The 17663-nt window shown below is 31.6% G+C and overlaps 1 protein-coding gene across 1 annotated transcript in view; it reads right to left on the reverse strand.

The window, feature by feature from the left end:
• Positions 1-13899: 13899 nt before the first annotated feature.
• PIP4K (phosphatidylinositol 5-phosphate 4-kinase) overlaps positions 13900-17663 on the reverse strand; it is a 47416-nt gene continuing 43652 nt past the window's right edge. Inside the window, exon 9 of the mRNA XM_065514701.1 lies at positions 13900-14105. Within this exon, the coding sequence (XP_065370773.1) occupies positions 13989-14105 (117 nt within the window). The 3' untranslated portion in view covers positions 13900-13988. The remainder of the gene's footprint in view (positions 14106-17663) is intronic.

The raw sequence follows: 17663 nt of genomic DNA on the forward strand, positions 1-17663 counted from the left end.
TATTTATAACACTGCCATCTGTACTCTAGATTTCTATTTAACTGTCTAGAGCTTTCTAATACATACGCCATCTGTGGTGTACTTTCTACAATGTTCTTTAACTGAATATTCGAATTCGAATATACGGTCGCAGCAAACAGCGTTGCCAACTTACGATCAATGGTCAACTGAAAGCTTTTATTCAATGTTAATAATGCCCACAAATATGTTACAGTTTGCTATTACAGCACTGCTATTTGGAAGCATTCTGCTACTTTTAAATCAGCCGTTAAAATCGTTACATTTGAATTCAAGTACAATTTCGTAACAATATATTTTGGATCTATATAGATAGCAGAGTCGATTAAGCCATGTCCGTCTGTCTGTTGAATTCAACTTTCCAAAGAACCCAAATAATTTACATACACTATTCATACATCAATATCTCCGGAATTCATCCGGCTTGGTTACTATTTAAAATCGAGAGGCTGAGATATAAGGAAAAAACCAGGACAACCTCGATTTTTAACATATATCTGGATTACTAAGTCATTAATATAGTCAATATGGAAAAATTTAAAAAAAAAAATCAAAAATGTGTTATACAAAAAATTAAATAAATAAAAAAAAAACAAATTTACCTAAAAATATATACAATTTTTATTTTAAAGTATAATTTGATGAAGGGAATATAAGATTTGACACAGCCGAATATAGCTCTCTTACTTGTCTATATAAATCTAAATCAAATATCGTTCATCGTCCGCATCAGTTTAGAACGGACCGATTTAGACAATTTTTTTTTAAATGTTGGTCGTAGTCCAACTTAGTTTTTTACGGAATGAAAAATTGACCACGTCCACTTTTTTCGATTTATCTAAAATCGGAAAGCGGCTATACCGATTTGGATAATTTTTTGTTTAAATGTTATTAAATGTTCGTAGTAAAATTCGTAAGAAAAATTTACCAAGTCCACTTTTTTTCGATATATCTAAAATCGCAGAAACTCAAAATATATAAATTCGCTAATAACTTATCCAATAAGCGTGTAATCAAGAAAAGGAGCTCGATCTGTGATCACTCATATTTCTGGCCAAAAATCGATTTTTTATATATAAACTCTAAATATCTAAATTCGTTAATAACTTGGCCAATAAGCGTTTAATCAAGAAAAGGAGCTCGATCTGTGATCACTCATATTTCTGGCTAAAAGTCGATTTTTTATATAAAAACTCAAAATATCTAAATTCGCTAATAACTTGGCTTATAAGAGTTTAATCAAGAAAAGGAGCTCTATCTGTGATCACTCATATTTCTGGCTAAAAGTCGATTTTTTATCTAAAAACACTAAATATCTTAATTCGTTAATAACTTGGCCAATAAGCGTTTAATCAATAAAAGGAGCTCGATCTGTGACCACTAATATTTCTGGCCAAAAATCGATTTTTTATATAAAAACTCAAAATATCTAATTCGCTAATAACTTGGCCAATAAGCGTTTAATCAAGAAAACGAGCTCGATCTGTGATCACTCATATTCTGAACAAAAATCGATGTTTTTATATAAAAACTCAAAATATCTAAATTCGATAATAACTTGGCCAATAAGAGTGTAATCAAGAAAAGGAGCTGGATCTGTGATCACTTATATTTCTGAACAAAAATCGATTTTTTTATATAAAAACTCAAAATATTGTTACGAAATTGTACTTGAATTCAAATATAACGATTTTAAGGGCTGATTTAAAAGTAGAATAATGCTTTCAAATAACAGTACTGTAATAGCAAACTGTAACATATCTGTGGGCATTATTAAATAAAAGCTTTCAGTTGACCATTGATTGTAAGTTGGCAACGCTGTTTGCTGCGACCGTATATTCGAATTCGAATATTTAGTTAAAGAACATTGTAGAAAGTACACCACAGATGGCGTATGTATTAGAAACCTCTAGACAGTTAAAGAGAAATCTATAGTGCAGATGGCAGTGTTATAAATAGTGGCAGAGGTTGCAGTCGTTAGTGAGTTTATCAGAGACGCTATTTGAATAAACATCAACTGAGTGCCTTAAGGAGTGCTGTGTTTTTCAAGTGAATTCGTGTACATTATAAAGTGTGTCTGTATTTCTGAGAATTTATAAACGTGAGTATTTAATTCTGTTGTTGTTGTACATTTTAAATAAATAAAGAGTTGTTACAATTTTTAAACTACTAAACGGCTTTTATTTGCAATCAAAAGTATCCGGTTTATTTAAAGGAAATAAACCAACGTTTTAAAAATGTTAAAACGTAACAATATCTAAATTCGCTAATAACTTGGAGGAGCTCGATCTGTGATCACTCATATTTCAGACCAAAATTCGATTACTTATAAAAACTCAAATTGATATATACTAGAGTGTCCCTTAGAATTATATTTTTTTAAATGTTGTAACGGTACCCTCTGAAAACTTTCGTAATGACCTAAAATACCACCAAAAAATTTTTAGATTGTTCTAAGAAGGGTAACCCGTGCCGACTTTCAATTTAGTTTTTAGGTGCATTTACAAGGGGAAAAATGCATTTTTTTCAGCAATTTAATCGATTAAATTTAAGAATCAAAATGTGTGGGTAATTTTTTTTTTTTTTTTTTTTTTTTTTTTTTAAAAGAGAAGTAACACTCAGGCAATTAATATGCCTATATATAATTGTGTTACTTTGAGATGGCGCATTAGTCAAGCCAACAACCTTTATTTAATTATTTTGCTTCGGTGGCGTTTTAGTGTTATACCACCGAAGGAGGGCGCTGTGATAAATATTAGTTATTAGTAAACTAATAATTATTATAAACTGATGTTGTTGATTGGCAGCGGCTGGGAATCGAACCCAGGCCACAAATACCATATCATGCTTAATGATCAAACGCGCTAACCAATTAATTAATTAAAAAATGTTAAAGTTATTAAAAAATCGCCAGGCCATTTTATCTTCATAGGATACAGTTAACCTATTCACAGGTATAACAAAAAAATATATATTTTTTAACAGCAGATTCAAAAATCCAATTTCAAATTTTTAAAAATTTTGTTAAACAAATTTCAGAAATTTTTGAACATCACATGGGGATTTATTTACAACGTAATAGGGAATACAAATTTGAAAAAGTATGTCAATACCTCCTGTAGTTTTTCCGTACCTGTGATATACATTTTGTGATTTTCGAGAAAAACCAATTATTTGGCCATTTTTTGGCGAATGCGCTCTATTTCTTACTGTTATGAATTTTAAGTAAAACCTATTCAGAATATTATAGTCCAGATAATTCTAAATATATTCTGAAAGTTTTCCTAAAATCGGAAAGCGTTAACCCTTAAATAGTGAAGGTCAAAGGTCTAATTTTTCAATATTTGGAATTTCTAATGGAAAGATAGCGAAATATTATATATTTTTGGCAGATTTTGATGAAACTTAAGAAAAATATAACATGAAGTCTAGTATTTACAATAACAGTACAAAAATAAAAATTAAATTAACAAATTAACGTTTGTTTTAATATTTCTCAAAATATGTTAATTTTATTCCTACCTTTCTTGTTCTAGTGGCCTGAGACTGGCCTGGCTATTTTTTTAATAACATTACAATTTTTTAACCAATTTTTGTCTTTTATATCTCATTAGAACGACAATTACGTACACATTTCGATTCTTTTAAATTAAATTGCAAAAGTAATTACTTAATAGCTAAATTTTTTAAAAAACTGACAAAAAATGCATTTTCCCCCTGTAAATGCACCTAAAAACTAAATCGAAAGTCGGCACAAGCTAGAACAAGCTAAAAATTTTTTTGGGGATATTTTAGGTCATTACGAAAGTTTTCATGGGGTACCGTTTCACACAAAAGTAGAATCATACAGACCCATCAGCCTATTGTCTAATATATCAAAGCTATTTGAGAAGATACTTATGAACAAGTTGTACCCGATGTTAACTGAAAACAATTGTATTCCGAATCATCAATTTGGATTTAGAAAAAAACACAGTACTATCGAACAAACCCATAGACTTGTAAATATGGTGAGAAAAGCGTTTGAAGAAAAGAAATACTATTCCGCACTCTTCATCGACATCTCTCAAGCGTTTGATAAGGTATGGCATGCTGGATTAATATACAAATTGAGTCAAAATTTACCCGCAAACACACATAAGCTGTTGGAAAGCTATTTGACTGGTCGAACATTTAAGGTTAAAGAGGTCGAACATTTTTAAGTACTGCACAACCCATTGAAGCTGGAGTCCCCCAGGGCAGTATCCTGGATCCTGAAATACCTCGGAATACATCTCGATCGTCGCCTTACATGGAAAAGTCATATAGATGCAAAGTTGACTCAAATGAAATCAATTCAAATTAATTGGCTTATTGGCAGAAACTCTACGCTTAGTTTAGATTGTAAACTTCTACTTTATAACATGATCATAAAACCGATATGCTGTTATGGCATACAGTTATGGGGCACGGCCTCAGCGTCAAATGTAGAAAAGATCCAAAGACGCCAAAACAAGTTTCTAAGAATGATCACAGTTGCCCCCTGGTATATCAAAAACGCGAATATACACACAGATCTAAACGTGCCCATTGTAAAAACTGAAATCTCGAAAAATGCACAAAAATATTTAAAAAAACTTGAAGTTCACCCAAACCCGCTGGCCCGGAACATATTAGATAACCGTGGCCACACTCGATTAAGAAGGAGGGACACAGCAGACCTAATCTAGAAGGAAGAATGCCAATTTAACCAAAACAACCATGAATACAAAATTTTTCGTCCGGCACTGGCTGGACTAATTAAATAATAATTATTAGATATAAGATTTGAACCACTTATTGTTAGTTCATTAAATAATGAAGATACAATAAATAAATGATGATAAAAAAATAAATAAAAAGCATTTTTTTAATTTGGATAGGACATCGCTAGTATTTATACATTTATAGAAGGAGCTATCGGACCACTCATCTACAGTGATCGAAAGATTCCCTTTATCCTTAGTTATTTGTTGAATTTCAGAAACAATGCAATTGTTGTAGTCTTTATTACTAATTTAAATTTGGAACATATTTAAATTTGTATTGTTTCTGAAATTCGACAAATAACTACACCATTTTTCATTGAAATTAAGAAAATTCCAAATGAATTGAGAAAATTCCAAATGAAATTGAGAAATTCAAATTGAAATTTAGAAAATTACAAATGAAATTGGGAAAATTCCAATTGAAATTGAGAAAATTCCAAATGAAATTGGGAAAATTCGAAATAAAATTGAGAAACATTATATAAATTATTTTTTTTTATTTTTGTTTATTTGAAATAATATTTATAGAATTTACATATGTTTTACAAAGTAAAGAGTTTAGGAATTATTTTCCTTTTCAACTTATAATAGGTTTTTGACTTTAATATATATTAGAATTCTAATTATGAATTTATTGTACAAATTATAAGGAAAAATTTAAAAAACCTTTATGAAGCTTGGTATAAGATAAAAAAATAAATTACTATAATAATTTATTATGAGATCAGTTCATTAAGATGACTATATTGTGAGTTTTGACATTTAGCGTTAAAGCGTGATGTTAGTTTTTCAATTTTATCCTGAACGAGATTGAAAACGGAAATTATATGCAGACGTCGAGTCGAATAGTGCCACGGTAGATTAAATATCATCTTAAGCAATTTGTTTTGGGATACCTGAAGTTTCATTAGGTGACATTTGGCGGAAGTTGACCATACTGGAGCACAATAGAAAAAAATATAGGGTGAAAGATAGACTTTAATATAAGTTTTTTATTGGCGACACTTAGCTCTGACTTTCTATTTATAAAGGGGTACATAATTCTGGTGATTTTATCTATTAGGCAGGGTATATGATAATTAAAGTTAAGTTTAGTATCAAGTATAACACCTAAGTATTTTACTTTGTTCTCCCAATTAATTTCATGATCCATAAATCGAAGTGAACTTTGTGGTACAAAAGAAGACTTGCGTTTTCTAGTGAAATATATTGCTTTTGTTTTTTCTGGGTTAACCATAATATTCCATTTATTAAAGTATGCGTTTAGTCTTATTAAAGCATTTTGTAAATTAGAGATTACATTAGTAGCGAGTTCATCTGAGCATAGAATAGCTGTATCGTCGGCAAATATTGATGTAATACAGTTTGAGAAATTTGGAATATCAGCAGTAAAAGGGCAACCTGCCGTAACATTAATTAATTGTGATTGGGTTTTTCCTAGATATACGTGAAATTTTCTTTCGTGAAGAAAACTTTGAATAATTTTGATAAGTTCTGTCGGCAAATTTAGTCTAGTAAGCTTAAAGGCTAGTCCATTGTGCCAAACGGAGTCAAACGCAGATTTTATGTCAAGCAATATCATACCAGTAGAATTTTTGTGTTGGAAATTGTTTTTGACTAATTTTCTTATTTTTACAAGAGGATGAGTGGTGTTATGTTCTTTTCTAAAGCCAAATTGTTGAGCTGGAAGTATATCATGGTCTTCAATAAAGTTTGTAAGTTTTTCCTTAATAATTTTTTCAAAAATTTTACCATTAGTGGACAGCAAACTTATGGGCCTATACGAAGCTGGAGAATCGAGAGGCTTGTTAGGCTTAAGAATTGGTATAGTTTTGGAAATTTTCCATCAGTGGGGGAAATAACACAATAAAAGACAGTAATTAACTTTTGCTGTTAAGTATTTCATGCCTTTTTGTGGTAAATTCATTGTGGTGTTATGACTGACGGTCGAACGCAATAGGTTTGGTGTATTATTAACTTCTGAGACAGTAGAAACATCACTTAAATCAGAAGAAATATTCAGCCTTATTACGGTTCTCGAAAATGTGCTTCGACTATAGTCGTATTGGTTCTCGATTTTTTTTTTGTGTGGTACTACGTAAAATTTTCGACTGCAAGAAATTTGTAACAGAACAAAAAGATGAGAGTGACACAAAATTTTAAAAATAGTTAAATATTATGAATCAGCCTGTTGTGAAACGTCAAAAATAATAAAAAAAGATATTGGCGCAACAAAAATTAAAAAAAGTTAAATTAATTTTTTGTGATATTTTCCATCATTGTTATTTAAAAATGTTGAGTTGTGCCTTATTTTCATCCTCTGATGATGAAGATGAGTATACAGTGGCAGAGATGAATACTTTGCGAAGAGAAGTAAGAAATTCATCAAATATATTTTCAATGCCAAATTCAAAGTAAGTAGAGGTATCTAAAGAAAAAATAAAAGTTTAATAATATTCCTTTTTAGATTCGTCAGCTATTTTCGATTGAACAAATCGGCTTTTAAATACGTTTTGGACATGATTGAGCCTAAATTGAAAGAATCAAAAAGAACTTCGGCAGTGCCAAATATACTGAAACTGGCAGCAACAATGCGCATACTTGCGGAAGGAAGTTACCAAAAAGGAGCTGGTAATGACTACAATGTAGGTCTTTCCCAGTCCTCTGTCAGCAAAGTATTTAAAGAGTGTATAAATGCAATGAATAGCGAATTATGCAAGAGCTGGATTTCTTTTAAGATGAGTGAAAATGAAAAGTTTGAAATTAAGGAACATTTTTATAACAAAACTGGTTTTCCGGGTGTCATAGGATGCATCGATGGCACACACATTAAAATTTTAGCACCAAAAACTATGCAACGTTTTATATTTTTTGACGTACTTGGGACAAATATTTCATCGCTCTCATTAACATCAACACAAGAAATATTTCCGGTCTCTTTAGAAGAACTTATACCGTTTTCCTCACCATCGGGACTAATAATACTGTTCAATTGCAACAAAGCTGAAGCAGCTTCTTCTACCGGTGTCAAATTATATTGGTTGTTTAAACCTCCACCCGTTGCGAGAAATTCAGTTTTGTTATGAAGAAGTTTTTTTTTTAAATTGCATTTATAGTCGGCCCACACTTTCATCCATTCAGGCCCGGTACGAGAAGGTGGTCCTAAAGGGTTTAGTTTTTTCGATATTTCTACCCATTCTGCCTTTGTGTCCACTTTGTGTAAGCCACTATGGTACGATTTCGCCAATTCAGGTTTTTGTTCAAGCAACTCTACCATTTTTTCAAACTGCTTCCGTGTGGTTATTTTCAATCTAAAATTATTTCCATTACATAAAAACAGTTTTCATAAAGATTATTAACAAAAATACTTACTCCTTTGATGCTTTCATACTTGTAAATTTTCTTTTCTTTTTTGGCGAATGAAATAAAATGGACGACTATTTTTCAAACTTTTGACATTTGATTTCGAGAATCGTAGTTCAAAGAATTGTAAAAGAATGGTTAACAGGGTTGTATTTTTATGGCTTTCGAGAAACGTAGTACCATAGTGTAAAAACGAGCAAATTAGAGCTCGAATACGAGAATCGTAATAAGGCTGATTGTGGTTTTCAAGGAAATTTAAAGCCATAATATCAGCTTTTTCTTTTCGTGTGTAGCATATTATGTTGTTGTGTTTTAAAGTTGGAATATTGTTATGCTTTTTCTTTATAACTTTACAAATTTTCCAAAATGGTGAAGTAGCTTTATCAAGTGTGGATAACGTATGATTCCATGATATGTTTCTAAATTTAATAATCTCATCTCTAATCATCTTGTTTAGTCTTGTCATTTGCCGGTGATCATTCCTGTCTCTGTAACGCTTCCAGTTTCTTCTGTGAATATTCCTAAATTGTATCATATATTTTATATGATTAGGAAGAGGCTTAATTGCGGGACTTAATCTGCGCGTGAGCATTGCATTTACTATTGTATTATTAAACACATCGATCATTTCATCAACATGATTATTTGTAATTTCATCGGAGAAATCCGTTGATGTTGGAATGTTCCTGTTTATAAATGTTTTAAATCGGGACCAATTTGCCTTTTTAAAAACATATGTAAAATTTTCTAAAGTTTCGCAATTCATATTTAGATGACAAACAATTGGTAGGTGATCAGAGCTAAGATCGTTGATTACTTTTACTGCATTCATGTTTTGTGAGATGTTAGTAAGAAAAAAGTCTAATGTGGAGGGTTGTTTATTTGGATCAGCCGGTATATATGTGTGTTCATGAGGAAAAACTATTTGAAAGTGATTCACTTGAAGTGAATTATACAATGTATTGCCCCAGCAGTTATTTCGTTGGCAACCCCAGTAATTGTGTCTGCTGTCAAAAGTGTTGTTAGCAAGAGTTGGGTAATCACTTATCTGAACTCGTTTTCGTATGTGACAATGCCCCTTGCCACAGTCGCTTATATGAAATTTTCGACAACTCTCCAGCAACACTTTTACCACTGAGTTCCTATTCACCAATGCTTAACCCTATTGAAATAATTTGGTCCAAAATCAAAAGTATTGTGAAGTCAAGGATGAATATACTAACCGCAAATCCTCCTAATGTAGGAGAGCAGAGGATTTTATATCTTGAAGAATTAATTAACGATTCCAAGTCCTGTTTAACTACTGGAGATTGCAGAGTTATACAACATACAACATCATTCCACCAAAGCGCTTCGGAATTGCAAGATATGCCTGTTGATCATTCAATTTTCTCAATTTCATTTAGAATTTTCCCAATTTCATTTGGAATTTTCTCAATTTGAAATGGAATTTCTCAATTTCATTTGGAATTTTCTCAATTTGAAATGGAAATTCTCAATTTCAATTGGAATTTTCTCAATTTAAAATAGAAATTCTCAATTTCATTTGGAATTTTCTCAATTTAAAAATGAAATTCTCAATTTCATTTGGAATATATCATGTATAATGTTCTCAATTTCAATGAAAAATGGTGTAGAATTAAAGGGAGTCTTTCGATCATTGTAGATGAGTGGTCCGATAGCTCCTTCAATAAATATATAAATATTACTGCAAGAAGTTACAATTCTAATAACAAGTCTTTCAAAATGTTTAATTTAGAATTTGAACCAATTAAAATAAAATGTACGGAATAAAATATTTGTTATTTAGTAAAAAATAGGCTAAATGATCTTAGAATTGATTTCGAAACTGAAATTTTACCGTCTAAACATGAACATATGCTGACGAAATATTAGCTGAATCGCAATTAATAATCAAAATATTCACCCCTATCGCGAATCAATATTTCACATGAAATATTTTCCCTTTTCCTTTTTTCGTTCATCAACTTTGTTCACGTGAAAAAATTCCCCTTGTTGTGAAATTTTTAGATGGAATTTTGTAAACAATAAACAGCTGTTACGAACAAAATCAACTATTGTGAATGTAAAGTACATCGTTATATTCCCGATAGCAATTTTCCGTTCGAGGGAAAATTTTGGAATTGTTTTTTTTAAATTTTATTTTTTTTTAAATTTTAAAAATTTGTTTTTGTTTTTTATTTTTTTTTTTTGTGAAAAAAAAATTTGGGTTAAAATTTTTTTTCCGATTTTGACCCATTGTAGGTCCAACTTACAATGGTCTTATATACGTCATTGCAAAGGTCTTTGAAATATCTATCATTAGATATCCATATTGTCTATATTAATGACTTAGTAATACAGATATAGGTCAAAAATCGAGGTTGTCCTGGTTTTTTCCTCATATCTCAGCCATTTGTGGATCGATTTGGCTGATTTTAAATAGCAAACTTCTCGAAAGCATGTCTGACAGAATTATTGAAGATTTGGATCCCGAAGATTCTGGGGACTTCAGAAAATTGATTTCAACAGACAGACGGGCAGACGGACATGGCTTAATCGACTACGCTATATATAAGGATCCAAAATATATATACTTTATAGGGTCGGAAATGAAAAATGTAGAAATTACAAACGGAATGACAAACTTATAAGTATATACCCTTCTCACAAAGGGTATAAAAATGCAATATTTGCATTTTAAAAATTTGACTTTAGAACAGTTGTGGTAGCCGTTTAACCTAATGTGCATCGTTAAGTAAAGACAAATAAACTGCCTTTAAGCTCCGCGGTCCTGGCGTGCAGCCCGCTGGACATTAATCAAACGTCTGCAGACCTGATTAAAAAAATTATTTTTCGTCTTACGACCATTTATACAGCTAGCTGAACATGTTTTTTGTTCGAAACAATTTTTAATTAATTTTGTGATCAATTGTTCGTAGAACACGTTTTCTTGAGCACTTAACCATTTCAATTAATTTGGTTAAGGTTGTAAAGTATAAAAACTATACTGTTGATGAAGAAAATTAGGTAGAACAAAACAGTTTGACTTTTGAAGAGGAAATAGCGGAAGAATTAATGGAAAGAGAAGAGTCACCACCACCCGAACTTTTGCCTCAAGCACAAGTGAAGCGGCTAACATGACTTTCATTTTAGCATTTTTTCATGCATTACAAATGATCGGTAGTGCTTCATGGAGTTCAATTCCTAATCAATAAATTTTCACCCAATTTTCATGAATTTAAAAATGTTTTAATAAGTATTTTTATTTTATTTGGTTCCAAATGTCCAGCTGGGTGCACCTACAATATCTCAGAATCCTTTCGTTCTTTTTGCCCTCGAACAAATTTTTTATTCTATTGTTTCTTCCAGAAGCATAAAAAAAATATTTTCGAAGACGCCCGATGCTTGGTTTTTACTTGGGACTGAGTTGGTTAAGTGTGCTGTATATTCTTGTAAAGTGTGTAATTTAGGTGTGTGCACTGATGTGCATTGTAAACGTGTATTTGTATAAGAACTAGGGTATTCGAATTATTCGATTTTTCTCTTTTTCGAATAAAACGAATAATGCGAATAAGAGATTTTAACTTGTTCGAATAATTCGATCACACGTTTAAAATTAATCGAATTATTCAATAATTTGATTTTTTTGTAAAAAAGTAAAGAATGAAGTTTTGATGTCGGTTTTTTAATATTTTATTGTTAAAGAAAAACAAAAAATAACGTTAAAGTTCAACAATTCAAGTATTGATAATGTTAAAAAACATTCGAAAACAAAGTCCATCATTAAATTTTCAACAGAAATATTCTCATCAGATTAACTCCCGAAAAATCTACAAAATAATTGACTAGCAAACCTTTTAGTTTCCGTTTTGGAGCTATGCTTTAAAAAATTTGAGCTAGTTGGACATGATCCTCAATTCAAATACAATATAAACGTATTAAGAACTTTTTTATGTCGTTCATCATTTCGGGTTTTAAATTGAGTAACTAATTCTTTACTAATTAATTATTCACTATTTCTAAATTATTTAAAACAAATTGTATTATACATCAAGCTCTATCAACGTTGCCGAATCTTTGCTTGGTCTTGGGGATTTACACAATAAAGGAAATCTGTCCAAAGTTTGATATCATTGTCAGTGAACGTGGTTAATTTGATCATGATTGATGCATTTACAAATACGCAAAACGTTTATTACCATGTTTGACAAAGATGTTCAAAATCATGTATAAGACGAATTCCATGCTTTTCTTGCAACAAAACGTTAGTTTGCAATATTTGTGTTTATCATTCGATTTATTAAATACTAGTTGACCGCACCGGCTTCGCCCGGTAGCATTTACTAATGTTAGTTCGTCAAGTTTCACCAACCCACATACACCTGCCTGTTCTTATTTATTTGCAAATAAAATATATAAATTTGTACTGCATACTTTTCGGAGCTTTTTTATTACAGTTGACTGGACTCAAAAAAAATTCCGAGTTTTACCCGGAATTTTTGAATTTTTTTCATTACAAACCATCTCCTGAAAATTTCGAATCGAATAAAAAAAAATCATCCAAATCGCTCCAGCCGTTCTCACGTGATGCCATTACATACATGGACCATTTCATTTTTATATATATAGATTTTGCAACACTTAAGTACGCGGTTAATAACATCACTTATATACATATATTTTAAGATCATGGCCTTCATCTATTTAAATGTAATCATTATAAATGTCATCATCAATATGACTTTCGATGACCTTTTCAAAATCACATTCTCCATCACATTTAACTCCACTTTAATCTAAAGGTTGGGTCACACATGTCAAATATTTGCTCAAAAAAGCGTAACCACTTTTTTAGCAAAAAATTGTTTGACGTGTTTACTCTTACAAGTGTTTTGTAAGATCAAACAGCATCAAATAAAATAAAACTAAATTTTTTGTTTTGAATCATCCTAAGTAAAAGAAGTTTTTCATATAAATAAAAGAATTCAAATGTATTTTATTTAGTGGTTACGTCTTTTTCGTCAAATATTTGTCATGTGTGACCCTACCTTAAGTTAATATTTTGATTATTAACTGCGATTCTTCTAATATTTCGCCAGCTAAATAACAAACATTTTATTCCGTACCTTTTATTTTCATTGGTTCAAGTCCTAAGTTAAAAATTTTGAAAGATTTGTTTTTAGAATTGTAACTTCTTGCAGTAATATTTATAGATGGAGATATCGGAACACTCATCTACAGTGATCGAAAGTCCCTTTGTCTTTAGTTATTTGTCGAATTTCAGAAACAATACAATTTTTGTAGTCTTATTACTTATTTAAATTTGAAATTATGAAAAATTTTAAGCAATTCGATTATTCTACATAAAATTGTTCGAATTATTCGTTATTCGAAAATGGCCATTTAAAAATTGTTCGAATAATTATTCGTAAGAAATTATTCGATTAATCGAACGATCATTAGTCGAATGAATACCCTAATAAGAACACTGAGTGACATATAAACTGTTGCTGTTGTATATTTGAATAAATAAAGAGTTGTTACAATTTTAAACTACTAAACAGCATTTATTTGCAATCAAAAGTATCCGGTTTATTTAAATAGAAATACACCACTGTTTTTAAAAGGTACGTTTTTACCGTTTTTACAATATTTTCAATGAATTTTGTCCTTAAAACAATAAAGCATGAAACTTGTGCTCATTAATTACTTTGATATAGTATAAATATTGAAAATTTTTAATAGCAAGTAGTATATATTTTGCATGTTTATTATATAGTAAAGATTTATAAATATTGACAATTAGGTAAACATATTTTATTCTATGGCTTTATCCATAAATTCAAGAAATCTTTTGGCATACTGTTCAGGATCACAGGTTGAAATACCATCAACATTACTGCCATACTTCACCGTTTTTGCAGCCTTGGCAGCCTAAAAATAGAAATAATAGTTTTATAGTTCATTATTAAAATTACAATGATTTGCATCAAATATAAACTTAAATACAACATGAAAAGTGGGAATATAGCTATATTAGGAACAAAAACTGACGCTGTTTGGTGTCGTCTGCTGTAGTGTTCAAATAAGTATTTAAAAAAAATTAAATAATAAAAGTTAAAATAGTAATGAAATTGATTAAACGCGGACAAAATTAAAATTACTAACCCCAACCAATTTGAAAAGCTGGTGGAAGAGTTGGAAAATAATCCATCTATCGATTTTAAGGAACAGTGGGAAAGTGTTGCGAATGCGAAAATTTCACAAAATTCATTTTACAGATTTGGCGGGACTTGAATTTCAAAGTACAAAACAAAGCAGAGTACAAAGCTACTGGAGGCGGTATATTTAAAGAACTTATACTGAGCCCATTGGAGTCAGCTGTGGCAAATCTGCTGCAATTGCATAAAATAATAAATCCTGGAGGTAAGTTTAAAGGATTCCTGAACCTTTCACAAATAGAACACAGTCACATCATCAACAACAATAGCAGCACTATCAACAACAATAGCAGCCATGCTCCTTCACTTCCCGTGAAGTCGAGTTCATTATCTCCAAGTCGAAACCTTCCAAAGCTCTAGGTCCGGATGGCATCTCTATGATAATGCTAAAGAAGCTCGGTATAGTAGGTCTGGAATATATCACCCAACTTCTGAATCTCTCGATTCACCATTTGGTGATTCCAGATATCTGGAAAGTGGCTCGAGCTATCCCAATTCTAAAACCGGAAAAATCAGATACCCTAGGAGAATCATACCGCCCCATCTCCTTATTGTCACCAGTAGCAAAGGTTTTAGAATCCCTACTATTACCCACCCTGAAGGAGCATTTCCCGCTCGCCACACATCAACATGGATTCAGGGAAGCGCATAGCACAACAACAGCTCTAACTCAGATAACCTCCCAGATCGTTAATGGCCTCAATCAGCAACGGCCGTGTCAACGCACCATTGTCGCCGCACTGGATTTATTCAAGGCTTTCGATACGGTCGATCACTCGATGCTGATTAATAACATCGTGAACTCCACACTCCCAAATGATGTCAAATGCTGGATAGCCAACTATCTATGTGGAAGACATGCGTTTGTCGAGTTCAGAGGCCAGAAATCAAAATACCGCAAAATAAAAATGGGCGTACCACAAGGAGGAGTACTATCACCGATGCTCTTCAACATATATCTTGCAATTTGTGAGTGTAGACCGCAAATTGCTATAAGTAGCAATCCATTGCGCAATGATTGCTTTACTGATTGCCTGAGCAATTATTGCTAAGCAATAAGCTGTCAGTTCAGCTGTCATTAATGTAAAATTTCTTCTTTCTATGATTTAGTGGATTAAAACGTTCGTTAGGTTATTAATAAAAACCAAAACAAAAAGACAAGAAGAAAAAATTAGTCTGTGAAAACGATATGGTAGTTAAGATATTGGACGACAGTGTTTATAGAATACGGAAATGTGGAAGACCGATATCGGGAATTAAGGTTGAACATCTGAAACTACTAGTTACCTATGGGAGAAGTGAATCTATGTCTATTCGGGACGAACAGGCTTAAGCGGGGGGCAGTGTTACGAAATTGTACCTGAATTCAAATATAACGGTTTTTACACGGCTGATTTAAAAGTAGCATAATGCTTTCAAATAGCAGTGCTGTAATAGCAAACTGTAACATATCTGTGGACATTATTAACATTGAATAAAAGCTTTCAGTTGACCATTGATCGTAAGTATGGCAACGCTGTTTGTTGCGACCGTATATTCGAATATTCAGTTAAAGAACATTGTAAGTACACCACAGATGGCGTATGTATTAGAAAGCTCTAGACAGTTAAAGAGCAATCTAGAGTGCAGATGGCAGTGTTATAAATAGTGGCAGAGGTTGCAGTAGTTAGTGAGTTTATCAGAGACGCTTTTCGAATAAACATGTGTTGTATTTTTCAAGTGAATTCGTGTACATTATAAAGTGTGTCTGTATTTCTGCGAATTTATAAACGTGTATAAAAAACATTGAGTGACTATTTAATTCTGTTGTTGTACATTTTAAATAAATAAAGAGTTGTTACAATTTTCAAACTACTAAACGGCTTTTATTAGCAATCAAAAGTATCCGGTTTATTTAAAGGAAATAAACCAGCGTTTTGAAAAGGTTAAAACGTAACAATATGTATTCGCTCAGTTGCTTAAGCTGACTTAAGCTAGTGTATGCATATTATATAATATATAATATGCATCCAGTGATTTAGTTATAATCCAGTGATTTATAACTAAATCACTGGATTTGGACAAAGTTTGTTAAGGCTTTCTGCATAAACAGTTACCATTGGATATAGTCTGGTTGAACGTTTACAGGATTGGATTAATGGGCGTGGCACCACTAGTTTGGCTAAAAATGGACGGGATCGTAACAAGAAGGATAGCCTCTCCCATACAAAGTAAATATTTATTTTCGAATATCAAGAGAACTATAATCTCGAAAGTCTTCAAACTTTGTCGGAAACACGTTCTTAGTATTCTAAGCAGCTTGGCGTGATTTTTTTAGAGGATATGGCCTCACCTATATAAGGTATAAAATAAAGTTAGTTGCAGTTCTTGTTTGAGTTGTATGAAAAAAAATTTTTGTTAAAAATTTAAAGGGTGCCGGGCCGAATATTGTGAAACTAGGTCTAAAAGTTAAGTGATGACAATTTGAGCCAAATCGGACAACGATTTCGGTACGCGCATCGAGGTCAAAGGTCAGATATATGCAAAGTTACAATAAAAAAAATTCGGAAAATGCAATTTTTTTAGTTTTTGGAAAAATGTTGATATTAAATACTTACTTTTGCAATTGAATGCAAAAGAATCGAAATGTATACGTTATTGTCGTTCTAATGAGATATAAATGACGGAAATTGGTTAAAAAAATATTTTTACAGAAAGCTAAATTGTCCCCGCCCACTTACACGCCCATGTTTATTAATTCGTCGGGTAATATGATGTACAAGTTTAACTGTATAGGTCAGGAATAAGGTTTTTAGGGAAATTTTGATTTGATTTGTGGAGCAAATACAATGATGCCATGTGTGATGGTATTTTGCATTACATGAGCATTAGAACATCAAATCCAAATTTTCAACTGAGCGAGGAAATTTACAACAGGGCTTTGATATTAATTGAGAACATATGCTTGATGATGTCGAACGACGTATTATTTGAGATAGGCATGACATCTCCCAATCGTCCGATGCTCGACGTATTTAATCAAGAGTTGCGACGCGAAAAACAATATGCCGATGCCTTGAGGGAACCAGTTCGAATAAACGTTGTTGGATCTACGATGAAACTGGAGTGATTTTTTTACGCTTCCGGTGGAACTGTTCATTCAGTACTGAAGTTGCCATTTAATATGCAGAACAATGCAAATTCAAAATGCAACATTTCCGAGTAAAGTCCGATGGCCAAAGTTTTGCAGTAAAGCAAACTAATCGTTTGGGATGAATGTAAAATAGCGCAT

This window comes from Calliphora vicina, chromosome X (assembly GCF_958450345.1).
Source record: "Calliphora vicina chromosome X, idCalVici1.1, whole genome shotgun sequence".
Lineage (NCBI taxonomy): Eukaryota > Metazoa > Arthropoda > Insecta > Diptera > Calliphoridae > Calliphora > Calliphora vicina.